General features: G+C 42.4%; 1 protein-coding gene across 10 annotated transcripts in view; it reads right to left on the reverse strand.

Moving 5' to 3' along the window:
* The window catches only part of APBA2 (amyloid beta precursor protein binding family A member 2), a 228795-nt gene that overhangs the window by 2831 nt on the left and 201245 nt on the right, over positions 1-24719 (reverse strand). For all 10 annotated transcript variants that reach the window (XM_044980042.1, XM_044980041.1, XM_044980032.1 and 7 more), the window contains 2 exons: positions 17777-17896; positions 148-288 (listed from right to left, as the gene is read on the reverse strand). In XM_044980042.1, the coding sequence (XP_044835977.1) occupies positions 148-288; positions 17777-17896 (261 nt within the window). The remainder of the gene's footprint in view (positions 1-147; positions 289-17776; positions 17897-24719) is intronic.

Raw genomic sequence — 24719 nt, forward strand, 5'->3', positions numbered from 1 at the left:
CAACTGCTTTTCTTTTATGGTTTGATGGAGGGCGTAAGAGTGTTAGCATCAGATTGTTTTCAACAGGAGCCCAAGTATATAGAGAGAGATTCTCACTAACCTGTTTCAATATTTTGATACAATATTTTAAATTCAGACGATTCTTACCTCTCCCACTGAGTTAGACAAGGCTTGTACTATCTTCTCGTGAGCAGTGGCCACAACACTTTGCCCATTGATCTCAATAATGCGATGTCCTACTCGGACCCCTCCCCGTTCTGCTATTCCACCTCGCATCAAGCTGCAAATCTGGCAGGCAAAGTCAGAGTGTAATTAGAGTTAGCAGTTGTGAAGCTGTAGCAGGTCACTCGGAACTGGGTAGACAGACAGGTTAGCGCAGCCTGAGCTGGTGCACTGAAGATAGCAGTGTGGCTGTGGTGGATCTGGCTAGCTTCCTAAGTATGTACCTAAAGGGTTGGGCAGGATTGTATTCCGGTGCCACTACAGCCACGCTATTTTCAGCATGTTAGCTCATGTCCAGCTACCTGTGCTTAAGAGGTGTATTGTGATGACTCCAAAAGATGTGACTAGAAAAACAGAATTAGGAGTCTAATTTTAGGCTTTTAGAGGTTTGTTTTGTTTTGTTTTTTAATTTTTGCAAACAGTGTCACAATTTTGCCCTTTATTCCTAAGGAGCTGGAATACACAGGAGGTCAGATGGCTTTGGGATCGATGACTGTGTACAGATCACCCTGTGAAATATAAAATAGTTGCACTATCACCATGGAAATGAAGTTTCAGGCCTGTGCAAAAAATAAAGACATAAATAAAAAAGGCAGGGGAGGATTGGAACCTTATGAACAATAGTTCAACAGCTGCTATCTCAAAGCAGGCCAAACAGGGAGGGGAAAAAAACCAAAAGAATATATGTTCCTTTTGTCCATACCTATGCACACTCCAAATTAAACCTTAACCTAGAATTTTGTTTATACCACAAATTAATCCTTCCAAAATTACATGGTATTTAAATGTGTCTATAGAAGCAACTAAGTTATGAATGAGAAAATGTTAACTGCTAAAACATCCAAGCAACATGATAAGTTGAAATAACATTTTGTTGGGTGTGTTTCCTGTGAGAGCCCCTCCTATTGCTGAGGTGCCACTTGTAGCATATGATGCAAGGGTAGCTGTGGGCATTTCTCTCTGGGTACATTGCATCTCTAAAACTACTACATAGCGTCGCATCAGCTCCATCTCCAGGAGGAAGATTCCCTAAATCAATGGTATATGACTTTATACACAAATCAGACCAGATTATATTAAAATGTGCTTTTCTCCATGTACTCCAAGATCACAGAGAGAGAACAGGTACAGAACAGGTACAGCCAGGGTGTAGTCCAGTGAACATATTCATAGGCGCTGACTCCGGGGGTGCTCCGGGGCTGGAGCATCCACGAGGAAAAATTAACAGGTGCTCAGCACCTTCCTCCCCCTCTCCCAAGCACGCCACGTCCCCGCTCCTCCCCGTCTCTCCCAGCGCTTCCTGCCCCTCCGCCGCCTAACAGGTGTTTGGCAGCACTTAGGACGTTCCCAGAGTGAGGGGGAGGAGCGGAGATGTGGTGCGCTTACGGGAGGAGGCGGAGAAGGGGTGGAATGGGGGCAAGCTGAGGGCGGGACCAGGCAGAGGGGAAGTCGGCACCTATGAACATACTTTAGCACTGTTCTTCCTATCTTAATGGTTCTCACCCAGGGGGTATGCAGAGATCTTCCAGGAGGTATACCAACTCATCTAGATATTTGCCTGGTTTTACAACAGGCTACATAAAAAGCACTAGTGAAATAGTACAAACTAAAATTTCATACAGAAAATGACTTGTTCGGTGAGTAGGGAAGGAAGTAGAATTCCAGGAGGGAGGCTGGCTCATCTGATTAAATGAGCTTTAAACTAGCCATTGGGGGGAGACGGTTGGGAGAGGTCCAGGTACTCTCCACGCCAAATTTATACATTGAGAGGGAGAACAACAGATATAGCCAGAGGGGGAGGGTTAGGTATAAGGAAGAGGGGGGGGACGGATACTAGACCGACAGGTCATACTGGTAGTACTGTGTCCCTACCAAGTTGGGTGAAAAGGGTGAGAGGAGCCAAACAGCAAAAATTAGGATGTTTGTTCACCAATGCGAGAAGCTTAGGTAACAAAATGGAGGAACTGGAGCTCCTGGTCTGAGAATTGAAACCGGATATCGTAGGAATAACCGAAACATGGTGGAACGGTAGCCATGACTGGAGTACAGGTATGGAAGGGTATGTGCTGTTTAGGAAAGACCGAAACAAAGGTAAAGGTGGGGGAGTAGCATTGTATGTCAATAATGAGGTGAAATGTAACGAAATAACTAGCAATGCAATGGATAATACGGAGTCTGTTTGGGCAACGGTGACATTGGGGAAGAAAACTACTAGAGCGTCCCCTGGGATAGTGATTGGGGTGTGCTATAGACCGCCGGGATCTAGCCTGGATATGGATAGAGAGCTCTTTAATGTTTTTAAGGAGGTAAATACTAATAGGAACTGTATGATCATGGGAGACTTTAACTTCCCGGATATAGATTGGGAAACAAATGCTAGTAATAATAATAGGGCTCAGCTTTTCCTAGACGTGATAGCTGATGAATTCCTTCATCAAGTAGTTGCTGAACCGACGAGGGGGGATGCCATTTTAGATCTGATTTTGGTGAGTAACGAGGACCTTGTTGAGAAAATAGTTGTAGGGAACAACCTTGGCTCGAGTGATCATGAGCTAATTCGTTTCAAAATAAATGGAAGGATAAACAAAATTGCATCTGAGACTAAGGTTTACGATTTCAAAAGGGCTAACTTTACTAAATTACGGCGACTAGTTAGGGAAGTGGACTGGACTAACATATTTAGGGATCTAAAGGCGGAAGACGCCTGGGGTTACTTCAGGTTGAAGTTGCAGGAGCTGTCAGAGGCCTGTATCCCGAGAAAGGGAAAACAGTTCGTAGGTAGCAGTTTTAGACCGAGCTGGATGAGCAAGCGTCTCAGAGGGGTGATTAAGAAAAAACAGAAAGCGTACAAGGACTGGAAAATGGGAGGGATCAGCAAAGAAACCTACCTTATTGAGGTCAGAGGGTGTAGGGAAGCAGTGAGGAAGGCAAAGAGCCAGGTGGAGATGGACCTAGCGAAGGGGATTAAAACAAATAGCAAAAGGTTTTTTAGCCATATAAATAGGAAGAAAACCAAGAAGGAAGAAGTGGGACCGCTTAAAACTTTAAACGGAGTGGAGATTAGGGATAATCTTGGCATGGCACAATATCTAAACGAATATTTTGCCTCGGTCTTTAATGAGGCTAATGAAGGGCTAAGGAATAGTGGTAGAGGGACTGATGGGAATGAAGATATGGGGGTAGACATTACGGTATCTGAGGTAGAAGCCAAACTTGAATGGTTTAACGGAAGTAAATCGGGGGGCCCAGATAATCTTCATCCTAGAATATTAAGGGAATTGGCGAGTGAAATTGCAAGCCCGTTAGCGACGATTTTTAATAAATCTCTAAACTCGGGGGTTGTACCGTTTGACTGGAGATTAGCTAATATAGTTCCTATATTCAAGAAGGGGAAAAAAAGTGACCCGGGTAACTACAGGCCTGTTAGTTTAACATCTGTAGTATGCAAAGTCATGGAAAAAATTTTAAAGGAGAGAGTGGTTACGGACCTTGAGGCCGATGGCAACTGGGACAAATTACAGCATGGTTTTACGAAAGGTAGATCGTGCCAAACCAACCTGATCTCCTTCTTTGAGAAAGTAACAGATTTTTTAGACAAGGGAAATGCGGTGGATCTAATATATCTTGATTTCAGTAAGGCGTTTGATACGGTACCGCATGAGGAATTACTGGTTAAATTGGAAAAGATGGGGATCGAAATGAAAATCCAGAGGTGGATAAGGAGCTGGTTAAAGGGGAGACTGCAGAGGGTCGTATTGAAGGGTGATCTGTCGGGTTGGAGGGGGGTTACCAGTGGAGTTCCTCAAGGTTCGGTTTTGGGTCCGATTTTATTTAATCTACTTATCGCTGACCTCGGAACCAAAAGTAGGAGTGGGCTGATAAAGTTTGCGGATGACACCAAGTTGGGAGGTATTGCCAATTCGGAAAAGGATCGGGATATCCTCCAGGGAGATTTAGATGACCTTGTAAACTGGAGTATTAGTAACAGGATGAAATTCAATAATGAGAAGTGTAAGGTTATGCATTTAGGGATGACTAACAAGAATTTTAGTTATAAGCTGGGGACGCACCAGTTGGAAGTAACGGAGGAGGAGAAGGACCTAGGAGTCCTGGTTGATCGTAGGATGACTATGAGTAGGCAATGTGATGTGGCCGTTAAAAAAGCTAATGCGGTCTTGGGATGCATTAGGCGAGGTATTTCTAGTAGAGATAAGGAGGTGCTAGTTCCGTTATATAAGGCGTTGGTGAGACCTCATTTGGAGTATTGTGTGCAGTTTTGGTCTCCCATGTTTAAGAAGGATGAATTCAAACTGGAACGGGTACAAAGAAGGGCCACTAGAATGATCCGAGGAATGGAAGGCCTGTCGTATGAAAGGAGACTTGAGGAGCTCGGTTTGTTTTCCTTAACCAAAAGAAGGATAAGAGGAGATATGATTGCACTCTTTAAATATATCAGAGGGATAAATACCAGGGAGGGAGAGGAATTATTTCAGCTCAGTGCTAATGTGGACACGAGGACGAACGGATATAAATTGTCAGTCAGGAAATTTAGGCTTGAAATTAGACGAAGGTTTCTAACCATCAGAGGAGTGCAATTCTGGAACAGCCTACCGAGGGAAACAGTGGGGGCGAAGGACCTCCATGACTTTAAGAATAAGTTGGATAAGTTTATGGAGGGGATGGTATGATAGGATAACGGGTTTAGTCAATAGGTCAATAACGTGCCACACTGGTAATTAGTACAAAGGGTCAATGTTGGGATATTGTTAGCCTTTTCCAGAGGGTCTGGGTGGAGAGTCTTGCCCGCATGCTCGGGGTTCAGCTGATCGCCATATTTGGGGTCGGGAAGGAATTTTCCTCCAGGGTAGATTGGCAGTGGCCCTGGAGGTTTTTTGCCTTCCTCCGAACATGGGGCAGGGGTCGCTTGCTGGTGGATTATCTGCTACTTGAAGTCTTTAAATCATGATTTGGAGCATTCAACAGCAGAGTCAAGGGAGAGAATTAGTTCAGGAGTGGGTGGATCGGCTTATGTGGCCTGCATCTTGCAGGAGGTCAGACTAGATGATCATAATGGTCCCTTCTGATCTTGAATTCTATGATTCTATGATTTTAGAATTATATGGTAAAAATGAGAAAGTAAGCAATTTTTCAGTATTAGAGGGCTGGGACAGTTTTGTATTTTTTGTCTGATTTTGTAAGCAGGTAGTTTTAAAGTGAGGTGAAACTTGGGAGTACACAAGACAAATCAGACTCTTGAAAGGAGCACAGTAGTCTGGAAAGGTTGAGAGCTAGTGTCCTAGATCACCACTAATGGCAAGAAGATAGCTTGGCATCCTTACAGATTCCATCATTGGACTTCCCAAGGCTGGCAAGTACAGCAGGAATCTTTTGGGTGATGTATATACCTGGCCATAAGAATTGACCTGGGACTATGTTCTCATGTACACAGGCCTCTGATGGAAGGAGAAATGTTGATTATTTTATGGAGTTGGTCAAAGCTTTTCAAGTTTCAAAATTTGAAAAAATCTACTTTTAGATTGAGCCCCTACATGACTGTATTCATTATCTTTCTTCCTGTCTTCAGAACAAATAGACGCAACTTTTTAAAAATCTGTCCTAAGTAACCTGCAGGAAACCTAATGACCAAGTGTAAGTTCTGTCACTGCATCTATTATTTTGGTGACAATTTGATATATATATATTTTGACTGCAGTTGTCTATAGCCTTCCCTTGCAGAAGGTTGTAGTGGTTTGTTTTTTAATAATGGTGCCATTACTACCTGGGGGACCTTAACATAGTGCTCTCCTCTTAAAGGGACACTTTCTTCACATTAGATCCAACATTTAGGATTAGGTAAAAAGCTTTTACAGCAATAATAGCAACAGAAAAATTACAGTGACTGTTTTCTCCCAACTGGAAACAAACATCACCCCACATTTACAAGACCTTTACCCAATTTTCCTCTGAATTTTACTCTGTTACTCCCTTACCTTCATCTGAGTTACTGTCCATTTATACCAGTATGAGAACAGAATATTAGCATGCAAAAGCCATCATGTGAATTAGAAGAACCAAACAGATAAATGGATAGATTGGTCATTTTCATCTTTGTTTACAGAAAGTTTCTAATTCTTTTCCAAAAATCAGAGAAATGCAAAAAAGTAATCAGTTAATAGATATTACAATTTAAATTCTGTTTAAAAAAATCAATGTGTTATTAGCAACGTATGTGGAAAAGTTTTTGCTTTTAATATGTATTTAACTTGCCAGTATCCCTTTAAATCTAAAATGAAATCTTTCACCAAAAAAACCAGAACAGGTAAAAGGTCACAAAAAGAAATAAACAGAGCACAAGGGCATAATTATTTAAATGCTGCAGTCCTTAATCAGACTAAATTTCCATTGCCACATAAAGATAGAAAGTCACTCAGTGCTGAATGCAGTGAATCTGCTAAAGAGCACCCATAGGAACCATTTGAATGGGAGAGATTTTTGCCAATATGTGGTTCTGAAGGTCCTGTTTTAGTGGTGAAATGGTGATTGTGGCTGAGTGGGCTACTCAGGTCTGGGTCCAAATGTGATCTCTATTTGTACTGTATCCTCCATTTTGGATTAGCACATCCATTTTGTGTTATGTGCTGAACTCCTGTCTAACTTTGCCCAAAGCAAGGTTACTATGATATAGTGCCGTCAGCTACTCTGACCAGGAAAGGTGCTCGATGCCTTGGTGAAGGACAATCTCTAAGAAGCCATCAAGACAATATACTAGGGCCATTTGAGTCAGATTCGCTCTTAACTGGCTGACCATACTCATGGAACAATGGATTCTACACAGGAGCCTGGAGGGGGACAGGACACAAGCAAGCCTATGGAACACCTGGCAAAAAGGGACAGAGACTGAATTTAAGGAGGGGTGCTTCTCTGAGGGGGGACCATCCATTGCCACAATGAAGACCAAACTGGAGAGGGAGAAGGCAGGAGGGACTCTGCTTAGCCTGAAATGTTGGCAAGACCTGATTCACACAAGGGGTAAGATTAAAGGTGGTGGGAGGCTGCATCTTGGGACTTCTATTATTGTACAAAGATCTGTAAACTCTGTAGTGGTTTTTTAAAAAAATGATGTGACTGTGGTTAAGAAATTACTTTGCTAAGTCTGTGTCCCTTGCCTTCCTGTCATGGGTTTAAACTGGTGAAATTCTGGAGGAATATGTGTAAACAACTAAGGGTAGGTCTATACTTACCGCGCGGGTCGACACGGAGAGTTCGACTTCTCGGAGTTCAAACTATTGCGTCTAATCAAGACGCGATAGTTGGAACTCCCCACGCGCTCTGGTCAACTCCGGAACTCCACCACTGCGAACGGCAGTGGCGGAGTTGACCTTGGAGCCGCGGACTTCGATCCCGCGGCGTCTGGACAGGTGAGTAGTTCGAACTAGGGTACTTCGAGTTCAGCTACGCTATTTATGTAGCTGAACTTGCGTACCTTAGTTCGACCCCCCCCCTTAGTGTAGACCAGGCCTAAGGTGTTCAGGAGGTTTGAAGCTAGCGTTAACCAGACAGCAAATGTGAAAAATTGGGACAGAAGGTGGGGGATAATAGAAGCTTATATAAGAAAAAGCCCCAAAAATCTGGACTGTCCCTATAAAATCAGGACATCTGGTCACCCGATTTGAGGCAGACTGTGGACTCCCATGTCTCAGGGAATGGCTCACATAAGAGATCTGAGCTAGGGAGTGCACCTTAGAGACCCAGACCTATGACCAGTGAGTAGACTCACTCTGACCCACTTGACTTAGAAGCCTGTGGGACCCAGCCTGGGTCCCGTTACTACAAGAAGAGGGCTGAGCCAGGCTGTAAAATGGATAATTAATTCAGAGTAGAGGTCCCTTATGAAGTATGTGATTGTAAAAATATTTAACAAAATCCCTTTCACAGTTTCAGTTCCGGGCTGGGAGTAGGGAGTATGGTACAATAGGGATTAGTAAAGAGATTGGAAATTGTATGATAGGTGGAGTCCTTCAACAGATTTACATTTAGAGGAACTTTGTTTAAATTTACTTTTTTTTTCCAACTAATTGTCTACCTTAATCTTGTGAAAAATACAATACAAAACATAAGAGGGAAAAAAATGGCACATCTGTCAGCTGTCAGAAAATATTTGTTCTGAAATATACTGAAAAGAACAGCTTCCTACTTCATCTCTCTCCCATTTTTATTTTTAGTTTAGATTAGAATGGTCACTCATCAAGACTCCCCTGCAGCAAAGGAATTTAAAAGCAACTTGCATGGTCGGACGTTACACCAGTGCTGAAGTTTCAAGTTTCATTAAAGTCAAGAAGAAAAGGCTTTTTAACATGTCCCATGTGTCTGATTCAAAAAGAGCAGCTGGCAGGGAGGAAAAGGTCATTGGGGAGGTCAGACAAGATAATCACAGGTTTGTGGTTTACCCTAGGGCTCAGCTTAGTTCTCAATATAGTTTCCTAAAAAGGACTCAGCATAGGGGAAACTATAATCGTTTGTATCGTAGAATAGACTTTTGTGGAGTGTCTAGATTGGCACTGAAGGAGGCATTGGAGGCACTCAGCACAGGATCAGGAGCCCTAGTCTAGACTAGGCCTATCCTAGGAAGTGCAGGCGCTCCGATTATCTCTGCTGCACCCTGCAAAGCTTAGAGAATTTGCCAGAATGGGCTATGGTCTAAATATGGAATTCCCCTATCTAAAAGCAAACCTGCTTTGAGCACTAAATCAATCAATCTTGTTCCTGGCTTCTGTGCACATGGACCTGCCCCAGCCTTAAGTGCCTCTGCAGCTCCAGAAAGGACATCTCTCTACCCCAATCATTGCCTTTCACCTGTAAAATCAGAATCCCTTGTGTTTTGTGTCCTGTTCTGGGTGAGTCACATCAGCCCAGTCCCACATGATCCACACCACATAGCCAGCCAGCAGTCCTACTTCACAGATCGCACAGGGAATATGAACAGAGTGGAGGCTGACCTTCAAAGCAGAAGTTCTCCTTCTGTACCAGTAGTTCTGAACTAGCTCTAGTAATGCCTATTATACTATACCACCATGGATCTATTAATTAGCCCACCTGCATTTCATCTCCCCCACGCCAATGGAGACTTAGCTAGCTAATACTTCGCTCTCAAGGCAGGCCTGCCCCAGTTGGAGAATTGTAATCCTAACCCCAAAGTCTAGCTGCATACATGACTATTCAGTTCACTCAGCTAAATCTAGATTACTCTTGCTTACAATATGCCCTTTTTCAGATGCATAAATTCCAAAGAAGTGCAAAATCCTTATGCCCTGCTTGGAATAGAGTGCAATTCTCTATACTGCATAACTGTTTTATTTAATCAGGTACATGTATATTGCATGCACATGAAGGGAGGCCAAAAATGTGGCCCTTCATAGTCAAAGAAAAAAATACAATGCATATTTGGAACAGGAACAGAGACACAGATTTTACATTAAGACAGAAATTCTTAGAGCTGGACAAAAAAATAAATACATCACAATGGCACCAAGTCAATAGTTTTCCTTTCATGTCACTGACATATCTCCATATTCTACTGCTCTAAACAAAGCAGTGCAGAGCCAAGACAGCCACATCCCCACTACAAAAACATTTACAAGCAGTTCCCAAACAGCAGTATCTGAGGGCCTGTCTACACTACCTGCTGGATCGGCGGGCAGCGATCAAGCCAGCGGGGGGTCAATTTATCATGTCTAGTATAGACATGAAATCGACCGCTGAGTGCTCTCCCATTGACTCCAGTACTCCACCAGAATGAGAAGCGCAAGCGGAGTCGATAGGAGAGTGTCAGCTGTCGACTTACCGCAGTGAAGACACCGTGGTAAGTAGATCTAAGTATGACGACTTCAGCTACGCTATTCACATAGCTGAAGTTGCGTATCTTAGATCGCCCCTGCACGGTAGTGTAGACAAGCCCTGAGATACCACACTCACTCCTCTCTATTTCTAACAGACAAATAACAGCGGTATATCAGCGACAGTCAGGTAAGAAATGTAGTAAATTTTGTCTTTTTTCATAGTCAACACTGTGCAGAAGATTGTGCTGGGGTCTATTCTGTCTCCTAGTAAGAGTCAGGAAGGGCACGGCTTGATTTTGTATATCGGAGGTGCAGTTAGATTTTAAAAACTGAACAGTTTATCTTTTGTAAACTGAGAACAATAGTAAAATTGTCTTTTGATTTGTAAATTGAGAAAGAAAGGTGATCCTAGCTGAGAAAGAATCAATACTGTATAGAATCCCATAATGGCAATTTTTGCAGTCACTATCCTTATTATAATCACATGTCAAGCATTAATTTGTTGAGCTCTGAGCATTTTGTTCAGTGCTAAATATAAGCATAATAAAACATGGCATGTACCCCAAGGACTTTGCAGTCTAATTCAGATACAGTCACAATACACTGGCAATGGGGCAAGCTGGAAGCAGTGGAAGTGCCCAAGTTGAAAGGCTTTGCGTGGATGAAAAATATCCTCACAATATTGGCAATTTCCTTAGAACCCTCTCTCTCTAAATACAATGCCACAAACAATGGAATCCTTTCCTAGTCTGTCAAAGCTCACACAATATAAGGGAGAGAAAATGCCTCTCTAGTCATTGCTCCTTGTTTGTGAAAGCAGCCTCCTTCAGCCTTTTGAAAGATATTTTCATCTGTATTGTAAATAACAGTGTGAGTGGTGCCATCGAACACATAGGCTGTAATTAGATCTCAGGGTTCTGCTGTGGTTCATAAACCACTTCAGCGACCCTTTCATGGTTAAAGGAGCCAGCGGAGCCATCCACAGAATTGCAACCTTGATTTCACTCCCACAGAACATATCATTTTACAGACAGTTTTTACCTTCTAATCATACAGATGACAAAATCTTCCAGTCTGCAGTACATCCATTTAGTCCAGCTCTCTTATCAAAACAAGATTTTTCAATAAAATTAGAAGTTTATTACCTGCCACAGGGAATTTGTACATAATAATCAGACAGGAAAAAGCCATCACGTGCCCAAAGAACCCTGTAAATACATTTTCCTCACTATAAAAAGCTGCAGACAACAGGTCCACTTACAGTACACGCTTTCAGAAGCAAGCGGAAAGGTGAACGGTCAGCCCTAAAGCACAAAGGCAATGATAAGTCTGCATTTCTGTGGCATATTCCATCTGATGCTCTGATAGAGCTTTACAAACATCAGAGAATTAAAAGCCTTCACAATAGGAAAGCAGTGAGGGAAAGCAGTAATAATTTACCCTCATTTTAGAATCTGATCTAACCAGGACAAGGACCATGCCTTGCACTTGGTGGGTGTCAACAGAACCATAACTATAGGCACAGATTTTTCTATCTCAAGTTCAGTGCTTTAAGCACTGGCCCATGCCGCTGCTCCTGTATTTGCAAGACAGCCTTTTGGGCTCCTCAGTCGCTGGCCATTGGAGGCAGGGCCCATTGCAGAGGAGAAGCACTGTCTCGGTGGGGGAAATGCTGAATGCACCACTGTAATGATCACTCTCCGGTAACTAGGAAGTTAAGCAACATTAGTTCCTCAGAGGAGACCATACAGTGACAATGGGGTGAGCCTGATTGTAGATGTGAACTGGTCTCTCATGAATTAAAGACAGTGGCAGCATTAGGCATGTATGTAATAGGGTCTCCACACCACACAAACAGACAGATGCTGCTCAGATCACTTCAATTCTTCATTGCATCTAAATCCAGCACCAGTGGGGAGAGAATGAATGGTCTAACTGCCTTACCTCGCACTCTGCTTAGAAAGTTGTGCTTTGGCTCCACCTCTTGGCTTCCTGATCCAGGCCAGGCGTTGGTGCAGCAGAGGCCTTGCAGCCTCACAAACAGGTTAATGGGTGAGGGTTTCAGGCAAGTGGGGCGCCATGGGCACATGGAGGTAAGGGGTGACCTATCTATATGTGGGAAGGGAGCTGGGTGGAGAGCTGGGTGGAGAATTACATGCTTCTTCCCAGACGGCCCAGGAAAATCCAGCACTGACTGGCACAATGGACTTAGATAGCAACAGATGCAATTCACCCCTGTACATAAAGCCAGCACAAAGCCTATGTACCATTTAGGGCCTACATGCACACCAGACTGAACTGAAATCTAAAATTAACATTCTACTGTTTAAACAGCTAATCTTCATTAAGGGGCATATTCTGCAAAGCAGCCAGAGAGAGAATGCTGTTAAAGCAATAATCTGTTGTAGGTAGCAATATGTAAGCTGCTATGGTTTATCATGACAGCAGCATCTTTCCAGTGCTTATTATCAGGACACAATAAGTGAAAAGGGCCGTTTAAATATAGATAATTGTATCAGAAAGACCATTTGTTTTCATTGGATAGTATAAGTATTAATACAACGGACAAAAACGGGAATGGCTCTAGAACAATATGCTGATTTGTTCCCTCGTTCTGCAACGCTTTGTCCATTGCATCAGTGTGAGTAAAAAAAAGACTAGAACAACAAACAAAAAACATGCTGACAAGGAGACTAGATTCATACTGTAGAGAGCATAAGCATCCAGGGCTAAAATATGCTACCCAAAATTAGCCCTCCCTTCCCCCAAAATAGATTCAGATCAATATGACTTTATTAGCTATCTCCAGAATGAATACAACCAAAACCAGAAAATTTAGCATTCTAACGTGTTAAGCTTCCATCAGAACTCAAGATACATGGCAGCATACCATGTAGTCCATGTGGCCACAGTACGATTCAATTGGCAAGTTCAGAAAAGGGATACTACCATTAAGTAGTAAGCCCCTGACTTCCCCCACCCCGCCCCATCCAACCCCTCCTCTCATTCCTGACTGCCTCCTGGGACCCCTGCCCCATCCAGCCACCCCTTCTCCCTGTCCCCTGATCACCCCCAGAACCCCTGCCCCGACTGCCCCCCGCCACCCCATTCAACCACCCTCCTTCCTGACTGTCCCCTCGGGGACCCCTACCCCCATTCAACCCCCTTGTTCCCTGCCCTCTGACCGCCCAACCACTAGCCACAACCCCGCCCCCTGACCACCACCCCGAACTCCCCTGCTCCCTTACCGCACTGTCTGGAGCACTGTGGCTGGCGGCGCTACAGCTGTGCTGCCCAGAGCGGCAGGATAGGCAGCTGCGCCGGCAGTGGGAGCCAGCCACACCACCGCACAGCACAGAGCACTGGGTCAGGCCCGGCTTTGCATCTGTGCTGCCCCAGGAGCTCGCAGCCCCACCACCCAGAGCATTGTGCCGGTGGCGCGTTGAGCTGAGGCTGTGAGGGAAGGGGAGGCCAGGGGCTAGCCTCCAGGGCCAGGAGCTCAGGGGCCAGGCAGGAGGGTCCCCGTAGTATACCTGCCTCTGGCCTATAGCCTATTTTCTGGAGGAATGGGGTGGGGGGGGAAGTAGCAGAACAAAGATAGAACTAGATCTGTATGGGTTTTTTTCCATCTGTTACAGATTTTCCAGTGTGTTAAGTGACAAGCTGTAATATAGGGAAAACCTTAGCGCTTTCATAAATAACGAGTTTTATTCCAGTTTGCCCACTGTGTACTGGACAGTAATACATTAAGAATAAAACTCTGCCAGTTAAATTCTTTGTTCTTCAACCATTTATTCAGAGCAAATGGCTAAACCCTGATACATTGTTTATTTTTTCACTGAAATAATTTTGAATGTTAGGTACTGCATGTATTTAAATCCTGCAGCACACATTTTGTTACGTGTATATCTTAAATATACATGAAAGGAAGGAATTCCCTATATAGAAGCGTAAGATGAAGGAAAAAAATATTAATCACTTGCTAAGTTACAGCCATTTTACTGCACTTTTAAAACAGAACCCCTCTTTTGTAAAGAGCTTTGAAATTATAGATGAAAAGTGATAAATATCACTAGTAAAGATAGGATTGGACACACACCAACCTGATATAACCCATGAACCATAAACATAATGCCCATTTAGAGGGGAATTATTACATTTAAATGCTACCATCATTTCTAAGCAAGTGGCTCCCAAGCTTTTGCACAAAAGGTGAACCACACCTTGAGAGAGATTATCTCATGTTCACCTCCCTCCCCATTCATGATGACACAACATACCTGTGGCAACTACAGCCACTGCTTCCATCACATATGCATTTTTAGCTGACTTTGGAACAAGAACGGTTTGCTTTTGTTCTACACTTTCTACTTCTGGCTCCTTTCATCTCCTTCCGTTTGCTCCGGTTCCCTCAGCTGGAAACCAGGGAAGCTAGCACAACCTGACCAGCCAACTGTTTGCAGAGCACCAGAAAGTGTCTCCCAGAGCACAGCTCTGCACTGCGCAAGGAAATTAAATCCTACAGAGATAGGGAAGCGTTGCAGTTGCCTGCTTTTCATCCTTCCCAACCCTACATGTCTGCCTGATGTGCTATGGGAACAAAACCCAGCCTAAAAAGACTTTTTTTTTTTTAAATACATTCAGGTTGTTTACAAACCATTCAGGAATTTAATGGCTTTACATCCTGCACAAAGGAGATATGCAGAATGAAAGCAAATACAGCAAGCCTGTGTTCTGATGAGTTATGTAAATAACTAGCAGATGCATGCATAACAAGATAATGGCACAGAAGTGGAGGACATTTAATTATAGCCATTCAGGCAAGTTATCCCTTTTCTAAGCTAATGCTGAATCAAGAGGAAAAAGTGCCTGGTATTTTTTATTTATTTATTTTTAGCCCAGTGATCCTTTATAATCACATATCTAGCCATTAGAAAATTCTGCTTTTTAAAATGCAAATTATAATAGAGTTGCATTATTAGAGTAATGTATTTTAAAATATAAATCAAACGTGTGCCAGTTGTTCTTGGCCTTCAAATCCAAATTGTGACTTTTCATAACTGAATTGCATTGCAGGGCCTCCTTATTCCTCACCGCTTACTATAAATGCTGAGACTTGTTTGGTGAATTTGGTATATTTCATTTTGAACACTAATGTAAAATGTTGAGACTAACTCAAACTGAATCATGACCATACACCAAATGGTGAACATGGTAAATGTCCACTAGGTGGAACCAAACCACGATGAACTGAAACAGCTGTGACATTAAAATTTGTTAGTCTTTAAGGTGCCACAAGTACTCCTGTTCTTTTTGCGGATACAGACTAACACGGCTGCTACTCTGAAACCATTGAAAGTTCAGTTAGGGTGGTATGTGAAGATGAAGGAGGTGAGGAAGTGGCGAGGGGTAGAGAAATACAGACTGTGCCTCAGTCTGTATTCGCTTTTCTGACTGTAGTTGGGGGAAAATGATTCACACGCTCCCATCTGTGTCCATTCCTTCCCCCTACTGCCAAAGCTCACTCCAGAACTGCTTCGGAGGGATTCAGAGGGGAACTGTGCAAGTCGACAGGTGTGGAGAAGCAAATGGCCCTCAGTAAGGGAGGATTTTTTAAAGGGGATATTCTATATCCTAGTAAAGAGGAGAGGATAGAAGTTGATGAAGTACAGGTAGGAATAGAATAGAAACAGTCCAATGAAAGAAATTCTCATTCAACTACATCACATGAAAGCAGACAACTAAATATTGACACGTTTTATAAGTGCTTGTATACAATTCTAGAAGGCTAAATACTAAGATGGGTGGACTTGAGTGCCTGTTATTAAATGAGAACATTGATATAATAGGTATTACAGAAACTTGGTGGCACAATGATTATCAATGGGACACAGTAATAACAGAGTACAAAATATACAGGAGGTCACACTGGTGCGGGAGTGGCCCTATATGTGAAAGAAAGCAGAGTCAAATTTAATAAAAAATCTTAAATGAATCAAACTGTACCAAAGAATCTCTGTAGACAGAAATTCCATGCTTGACTAGTCAGAGTATAGCAATAGGAATATATTACTGACCACCTGGCCAGGATCTCTCTGCAATGTGAAATGCTCAGGTAGATTAGAAAGGCTACCAAAACAAAAAACCCAATAATAATGGGGGATTTGAACTATCTCCAGATAGACTGAATACATTAATGTGTGCTTCTTGAAGCAGCTAGTCCTAGACTCACAAGGGGAGAGGCATTTCCTGACTTGAGCCTGACTTGATCACATGATCTGCTCCAAGAGGTGAAGATAGTTGAACCACCCAGTAATAGTGACCATAATGTAATTTAAATGTAACATCCCCATAGGGCAGAAAATACCAAAGAAACCCACCACAAGTAGCATTTAACTTCAAAAGGGGGAACTACACAAAAATGAGGAGGCTAGTTAAACAGAAATTAAAAAGAACAGTCACGAGTTAAATGCCTGCAAGCTGCATGGAAACTATTTAAAAACACCACAATAGAGGCTCAAATTAAATGTATACCCTAAATAAAAAAAAAAAAAGGTAAGAGGATCAAAAACAAAACAAAACAAAACAAAAAAAACCACTACCAGAGCTAAACAACAGAGAGCCAGTTGTAGGCAAAAAGATATCATACTGGCAGGGTAGGTGGAAGATGAGAAGCAGGCTTATTCCTAGCTCCCTCTTTTAAATAGTGGATGCTCTATTTATTGTGAAACTCCTCTGAAAATGAACCCTTTTCTCCAGAGGCGCCAATGTAAGTAAGTTCCACTGCATGTGCATTGGGCACAATCTTTAAAACTTGCCATTCAATGCTTCTACTTTTATTTACAGTGTATTTACAATATTCTTTAGTCCTAGAATGGGGAAGCACCACAGATGTTACAAACATTTAAAGTTATATTACTAATGCAAAGGTTTTAACGGGCATAGTACCAGATTGTATATAGAGTTAAGTGAAGGATATGGTATATAGTAGATCAGAGGAAGCACAGACAAAGGGGTAGTAGATTTAAGGATGTCGACGTACAGTAGATTTAATAAGAAGGTTTGATAAATCAAGGGATCAAAATGGAAAAATAGAGGTACTGTGTTTGTGGAATATGGGTACAGATCAGACAAACTGAATTCTCAGAAAACAGAGATCCTGATGGCATGATGGTCTTAGTTAATGAGTGATTATGACTCAAGCACACATACAAGCTCTATACAAATTTTCACTGGCTATGAACAGCCCCTTCTCTTCAAACCTATCAACAGCAATGAATACTTCAGGGATGGGACTTATGCTTGTGACTTTAGGTCTCACTGACCTCAACAACTGGCACAGCCTAACTGCACTGCATGCCCCACATCAGTAGCCTGTCACATCCTTGACTGCTACTTTACTTCTCTCACCCTCCCATCTGTGCCTTCTGCTAGACAGATGCTAGGACATCCAATCTCCTAAAAATCAAATGTTTACTTTGAGTTTGGGTACATGCTACAACAAACAACATTACACACACACTTACACACACACACACACGTAACATTCTGCCTCTGAAATATACTGCTTGCAAGGCTACTTGATAAACCAGGAAGCTCAAAAGGTTCAAAGTGCACAAAAAGCACACCATTTGGTGTTTTTTTTTTAATATTCCAGTTATTTAGCTTTTGAACATGTTTCCACATAAAAGCCATAAACAATTAAAGTACAAACTTACGATTCCATTCTGTACACTGAAGCCCAGCTGGTATTTCAGGTCTGGTCGTTTTATGAGGACGGTTGTAACAGGAGGACAGCTGACAATGTTCAGTTTCACCTGCGTCTGGTTCTTAAGACCCTGAAAAATATCCCAAATGTTAGCATTTTCTGAAGTGGTTATAATTGGTGCTCACTGGAAGTATGTGAATTAGCTGAGCTTGAAACCCTGTATTCCTCTCCCCCTGCAGCTGCAACTAACATAGGACTGCCTATAGGAAGGAACATTCTGCCACTCCAAATGAAAATTATCCTATTGATCCTGAGGAAAGAAGTCAGGGACTCTTTCCAAACTATTAGTCCAGCTGGCCATTCCAAAACCTTACCAACAATAACAATTCACTCTTATATAAATAGTACCTGTAACTCAAGGATCTCACAGCCCTTCATAATCATTAAAGGATGCAGCTTCAACATGTCTCATAATAAGATATTGTAATCTCCATTTTACAAACAGGGATAGTGAGGCCAAGGCCTTCTCTGCGCTAACGAATTATCTCAAATTTTCCAACCATCATTAACGCTGAACCACCTCCAACAGCATTAGCAATACTGTGGGTAGTAGTGCTGATTGGCTCCCAATGAAGATGACTGGAAGTGGAAGATGTAGGATGTACATTATTATGGAGGGGGTACTTGAAAGATGTTTCATTTTTATGACATGCCACCTGGTAGGGCTGATGGAAGAGAAGATCCAAAGTTTGGAGATGCATCTAGAAACTATGGCTGAGTTTCAAAGGGGATTTGAGTGGCTAATAGAGGAAAGGAAAGAGGAGGCTAAAAGGGAACCTCAGGACTTGCAAGCGCATGCATGGATCAGAGAACTGTAAGGCTAGATTTCTGGATGAGGAAAGTGGCAGTGGAGGCATGTGATTATAAGAACAAGGGTGAGGAAAAAACAGGCTAGTAAATGAGAAATAGAGCTGAGAATCAGGTTTGCTGAGTTGGAAAATGAAAGGGAGAGGCAGGCTGGGAGAACAAGGAAGTAGACTAGTAGCTCGTTTCTTCAAGAGGAGGGGAAGAGACAATGGAGATAGCTAGAGTTCAGAGCCCCAGGAGGACAGAGGATGACTCTCAGAAGGTTGCAAGGGGGAACAGAAGACAAGACAATTTGTAGCAAAAAAAAGAACAAAAGGGAGAATGCCGGAGAATTGCATCAACTCCAGAGCGAGGCAGATCTATGTGACTGGGACTCCCAATTAAGAAAAACAGACCGCTTGTCACCAGGGCTGATCCCAAGCACAGATGAGTTTCTGTCTGCTGGGAGCTAAGATAGAGGATGTGGACATGAGGCTGTAGAGGACCCTAATGGGAGCAGGAAAAAATCCACTAATTGTCCTTCACATGGGAACAAATGTTACTGCTAGATTCTCACTTGGAAACATCAAGAAAGACTATGCCAGGCTGGGGAAGACGCTTAAAGAAAGGGAGACTCAGGTGATCTTCACTGGAATTGGTCCTGCTTTGAGCAGGGGGTTGGACTAGATACCTGAGGTCTCTGCCAACCCTAATCTTCTATGATTGGGATTCCATCTGTCTGTAGAGAAGGAGAGTGAAGGTGAAACAAGATTATGATGATCAGCAGATGGCTCGGGCGGTGGGGCTATGAGGAAGGCTTTGGAATGGTCAATCACTGGGAGGCATTCACAGGGACTGTTCTCATGGGATGGACTCCACCTGAGTAGGGAGGGAAATAGACTTCTGGGATGGAGGTTGGCACGACTCATTAAAAGAACTTTAAACTAAGAATTCGGGGGAGATGGTTGAGAGATACTCATGTAATCATCACACATTAACCGGAAGGAAAATCAAGTAAAAGAGGATACAGTAATGGATAAAGGAACAACAGAGTGTAGGAGAATGGACAACAAGAGGAAAGGCAGTGCCAACATCACTGACAGTAACAGTCAGGTAGGCAATACTGGCAGTAGAATGACTGTACCTAATCAGGCGAAGAATCTGGGTGAAGCCAAGCAAAAACAAATAAGATGTCTGTACATCAATGCAAGGAGCCTGGGTAACAAAATGAAGGAACTAGAACTACTGGTGCAGGATATAGGGATAACAAAAATATGGTAAAACAGTAGTCATGACCGGAATAGAGGTATTGAAGCTATGTCCTGTTCAGGAAAGACAGAAGTAAAGGAAAAGATGGTGGAGCAGCATTGTACAGAAGTGATGGAATGGATAAAATGGTATCTGTTTGGGTCAAAATCACTTTAGGGAAGAAACATAACAGAGGTTCCACTGGGATAGTGCTTAGAGTCTGCTACAAATCCCCTGGATCTGATGTGTAGATAGAGACCTTTTCAGTATTTTTAATTAAATACTACAATTGGGAATTTTGTGATTATGAGAAACTAATTACCAATATCCTCATGTAATACCAGGCACTCAATTTCACCCATCTCAGTACTTAAGACTTCTAGCATTTGTAAACAAGCACCTATAAAATTTGTCAATATTTAATTGTCTGCCCTCATGTGATGTAATTGAATGGGACTTTCTTTTGTCAAACTTTTTCTATTCATTTCCTACCTGTACTTTATCAACTTCTGTCTTCTCCTCTTTCCTAGGATATAGAATATCCACTTTAATAAATCCTCCCTCTAAGGGATGTGTCTGTCCAAACCATGGGCTCCTCCTACCTCTTTTGGCTTTTCCCCAGCCCTTAATTTAAAAACTCCTCTATGAGATTTTAAGTTTACATTCCAGTAACCTGGTCCCATTTTGGTTTAGACAGAGCCCATCCTTCCTGTATAGGCACCTCCTTTCCAAAAAGGTACCGCAGCTCCTAACAAACCTAAATCCCTCCTCTGAACATCTCATCCACACATTGAGACCTGCAGTTCTACCTATCTAACTGGCCCTGTGCATAGAACTGGAAGCATTTCAGAGAATGCTACCGTGGAGCTCCTAGACTTTAATCTCTTATGTAGCAGCCTAAATTTGGCCTACAGGATCTTTCTCTCCTACATTTCCCTACATCATGCATACCTACGTATACCATGACCACTGGCTCCTCCGAAGCACTGCACCTAAGTCTGTCTTGCTGTCTTGAGAGGACCGCAACCTTTGCACCCGGCAGGCAATTCATCATGCTGTTCTCCCAGTCATTTACTAACGAACTATATTGCTAGTAATCAATTCCCCCATTAGTATTACTTCTCTCTTCATAGTAACAGAGGTCCCCTCCTGCAGAGAGGTATACTCAGTGTGAGAGGGTACCATGGCATCATCCAGAAGCAGAGTCCCACCTATGGATTGTTTCCCTCCACTCCAGTTTGATGTTCTCTTTCCCAGATTTTCATCCTCCTCAACAGCACAGAGGCTGTAGATGGGGGATGGGACCGCTCTATTGTGTCCCGGAAAGTCTCTTCTACATATCTCTCAGTCTCCCTTCGCTCCTCCAGTTCAGCCACTTTGGTCTCAAGAGCCCACACACGGTCTCTGAGGGCCACGAGCTGCTTGCACCAAATGCACACATACATCACCTGAGCATAAAGCAGGTAATTATACATGCTGCATTCAGTGCAATAAACTGGCTAGCCCCCACTCTGTTGCTGGACTTCTGCCAGCATGATTTGTACTCTTGCAGGGTTGTGTGTGTGTTTTCTCCCCCCAACCACTTTTTTTGTAAGGGGGGGGAAGGGAAGGGAGGGGTTGGCCTAAATTTAGAGAATGTTTATTAGGTGTAACTGGCTGTCATGCTCAGTCTCTAAAGCCCCTCTGAACACTCGTTTCCTGCTCCTGTTTGCTAGCTCCTCTGGTTGTTTATGAACAAAGGATCTGAAAAGGATTAGGGATCAAAGAATGGCAGACTAGAACCTCATGTGGAAGCTCTCAGCCTTGCAGGTGACTAGGCTCAGCACACAACCCCCCAAACATACCATGCTATAAACTTCAATCAAGAGGCACACAGTAAGCAAGAAAGCACACAACAAAAACACTGATTTTTTTTTAAAAGCCTCCAGAGGTGATCCTGACAATTACAGGCCAGTAAGCCTAACTTCAGTACCAGGCAAATTGGTTGAAATTATAAGTAAAGAACAGTATTATCAGAAACACAGATTAGCCATATGTTGGAGAAGAGTTAACATGGCTTTTGTAAAGGGAAATCATGCCTCACCAATCTATTAGAATTCTCTGAGGGTGTCAACAAGCATGTGCACAAGGGTGATACGGTGGATATAGTGTACTTGGACTTTCAAAAGTGTACTTGGCCTCTGACAAGGTCCAAAACCAAAGGCTCCTAGGCAAAGTAGGCAGTCATGGAATAAAAGGGATGGTCCTCTCATGGATCAGTAACTGGTTAAAAGATAGGAAAGAAAGGGTAGGAATAAACCGTCAGTTTTCACAGTGGAGAGAAGTGAACAATGGTGTCCCCCAGGGATCTGTACCAGGACCAGTGCTGTTCAACATATTCATAAAAGATCTAGAAAAAGGGGTAAACAGTGAGGTGGCAAACTTTGCAGACAATAAAAAATTACTTAAGATAGTTAAGTCCAAAGCTGACTGTGAAGAGTTACAAATGGAGCTCACAAAACTAGGTGATTGGGAACAAAATGGCAGATAAAATGGAGTGTTGATAAATGCAAGGTAAAGCACATTGGAAAACATAATCCCAACTATACATACAAAAGGATGAGGTCTAAATTAGCTGTTACCACCCAAGAAAGAGATCTTGGAGTCATTGTGGATAGTTCTCTGAAGACATCAGCTCAATGTGCAGCAGCAGTCAAAAAAGCAAACAGAATGTTAGAAACCATTAGGAGAGCGACAGATAATAAGACAGTAAATATCATAATGCTATGATATCAATCCCTGATACGCCCACACCTTGAACATGCAGTTCTGGTAGCCCCATCTCAAAAAAGATATATTAGAATTGGAAAAAAGTACAGAGAAGGGCAGCAAAAATTATAAGGGTATGGAACAGCTTCTGTATGAGGAGAGATTAAAAAACTGGGACTGTTCATCTTAGAAAAGAGATGACTATGGGTCGATATGATATATGTCTATCAAATCATGAATGGTGTGGAGAAAGTAAGTGTTATTTACCCTTTCACTTAACACAAGAACCAGGGGACACCCAATAACAAACATTAAAAAAGTACTTTTTCACACAGTGCTGTGGAATTCGTTGCTGGGGATGCGGTGAAGGCCAAAAGTATAACTGGATATAACTGAATTAGGTAAGTTCATGGAGGATAAATCTATCAATGGCTAGTAGCCAAGATGGACAGGGACGCAATCCCATGCTTTTGGTGTCCCTAAACTTTTAACTGCCAGAAACTGGGCCTGGATGACTGGTGGTAGATCACTTGATAAATTTCTCTGTTCTGTTCATTCTGTCTGAAATATCTGGCACTGGCCCTTGTCAGAAGACAGGACACTAGGCTATATGGACTAGGCTATATGGACAACTCTTATTTTAAATTTCCCAGATATACATTGGAGGAGAAGTGCTACTAATAATGGTAGGGCCCAGATAGTCCTGGATGGGCTGACAGATTTCTTCACTAAACAGTCACTGAACCAACAAGAGGAGATGCCATTTTAGATTTAGTGTTGATAAGTAGAAAGGACCTCATAGAAGAACTGGCTGTAGGGGACAGCCTTGGTTTGAGTGATCAGGAGTTAATTCAGTTTAAACTAAATGGAAGGATAAACAAAATTAGGTCTGCAACTAGGGCCCCTGATTTCAAAAGGGCAAACTTGAAAAAAATTGAGAAAATTAGTTAGGGAAGTTGATTGAAGAACTCAAGGATCTGAATGTGGAGAAGGCTTGGAATTACTTTAAGTCAAAGTTGCAGAAACTATCTGAAGCCTGCATCCCAAACAAGGGGAAAAATCATATGGAAGGGTTGCAGACCAAACTGGATGAACAAGCACCTCAAACTGGTTGTTAAGAGAAAGCATAAAGTCTACAAAGAATGGAAGATGGGAGGGATCAGTGAGGAAAACTAACTCACTTAGATCAGAAAGTATAGCGGAAAAGTGAGAATTGCTAAAAGCCAGGCAGAGTTGGACCTTGAAAAGGAAATTAAAGCCAATGTTAAAAGGTTCTTTAGCCGTATAAATAAAAAGAAAACAAGGAAAGAAGTGGGACCGCTAAGAACTGATGATGGGGATTAAATGAATACCTAAATGACTACTTTGCCTCAGTTTTTAATGAGAGTAATGAGGAGTTTGGGGACAATGGCAGGGTAGCTAATAGGAATGAGGATATGTAAATAGAAATTACCACATCTGAGGTGGAAGCCAAATTTATACTGCTTAATGGGACCACATCAGGGGGCCCAGATAATATCTATCCATAAATATGAAAGGAACTGGCACATGAAATTGCAAGCCCTATAGCAAGGATTTTTAAATAATCTGTAAACTCAGGGGGTGTACTGTATGGCTGGAAATTGCAAACATGGTACCTATCTTTAACAAAGGAAACAAACGTGATCTGGGAAACTACAGGCCCGTGAGTTTTACCTCAATTGTATGCAAGGTCTTCGAACAAATTTTGTTCGAGAGTAGTTAAGGACAGATGTAAATGATAATTGGGATAAAATACAACATGGGTTTACAAAAGATAGATCATGCCAGGCCAACCTGATCTCTTTCTTTGAGAAGATAACTGATTGTCTAGACAAAGGAAATACAGTAGATCTCATCTACCTGAACTTCAGTAAATCATTTGATACAGTTCCACATGGAAAATTATTAGTTAAATTGGAGAAAATGGGGATTAATATGAAAATCAAAAGGTGGGTAAGGAACTGGTTAAAGTGGAGACTCCAATGAGTGAACTGTCAGGCTGAAGGAAGACTTTTAATGGAGTTCCTCAGGGATCATTCTTGGGACCACTCTTATTTAACATCTTCATTAGAGACCTTACCACAAAAAAT

The sequence above is a fragment of the Mauremys mutica genome, chromosome 11 (genome assembly GCF_020497125.1).
Source record: "Mauremys mutica isolate MM-2020 ecotype Southern chromosome 11, ASM2049712v1, whole genome shotgun sequence".
NCBI classification, from domain to species: domain Eukaryota; kingdom Metazoa; phylum Chordata; order Testudines; family Geoemydidae; genus Mauremys; species Mauremys mutica.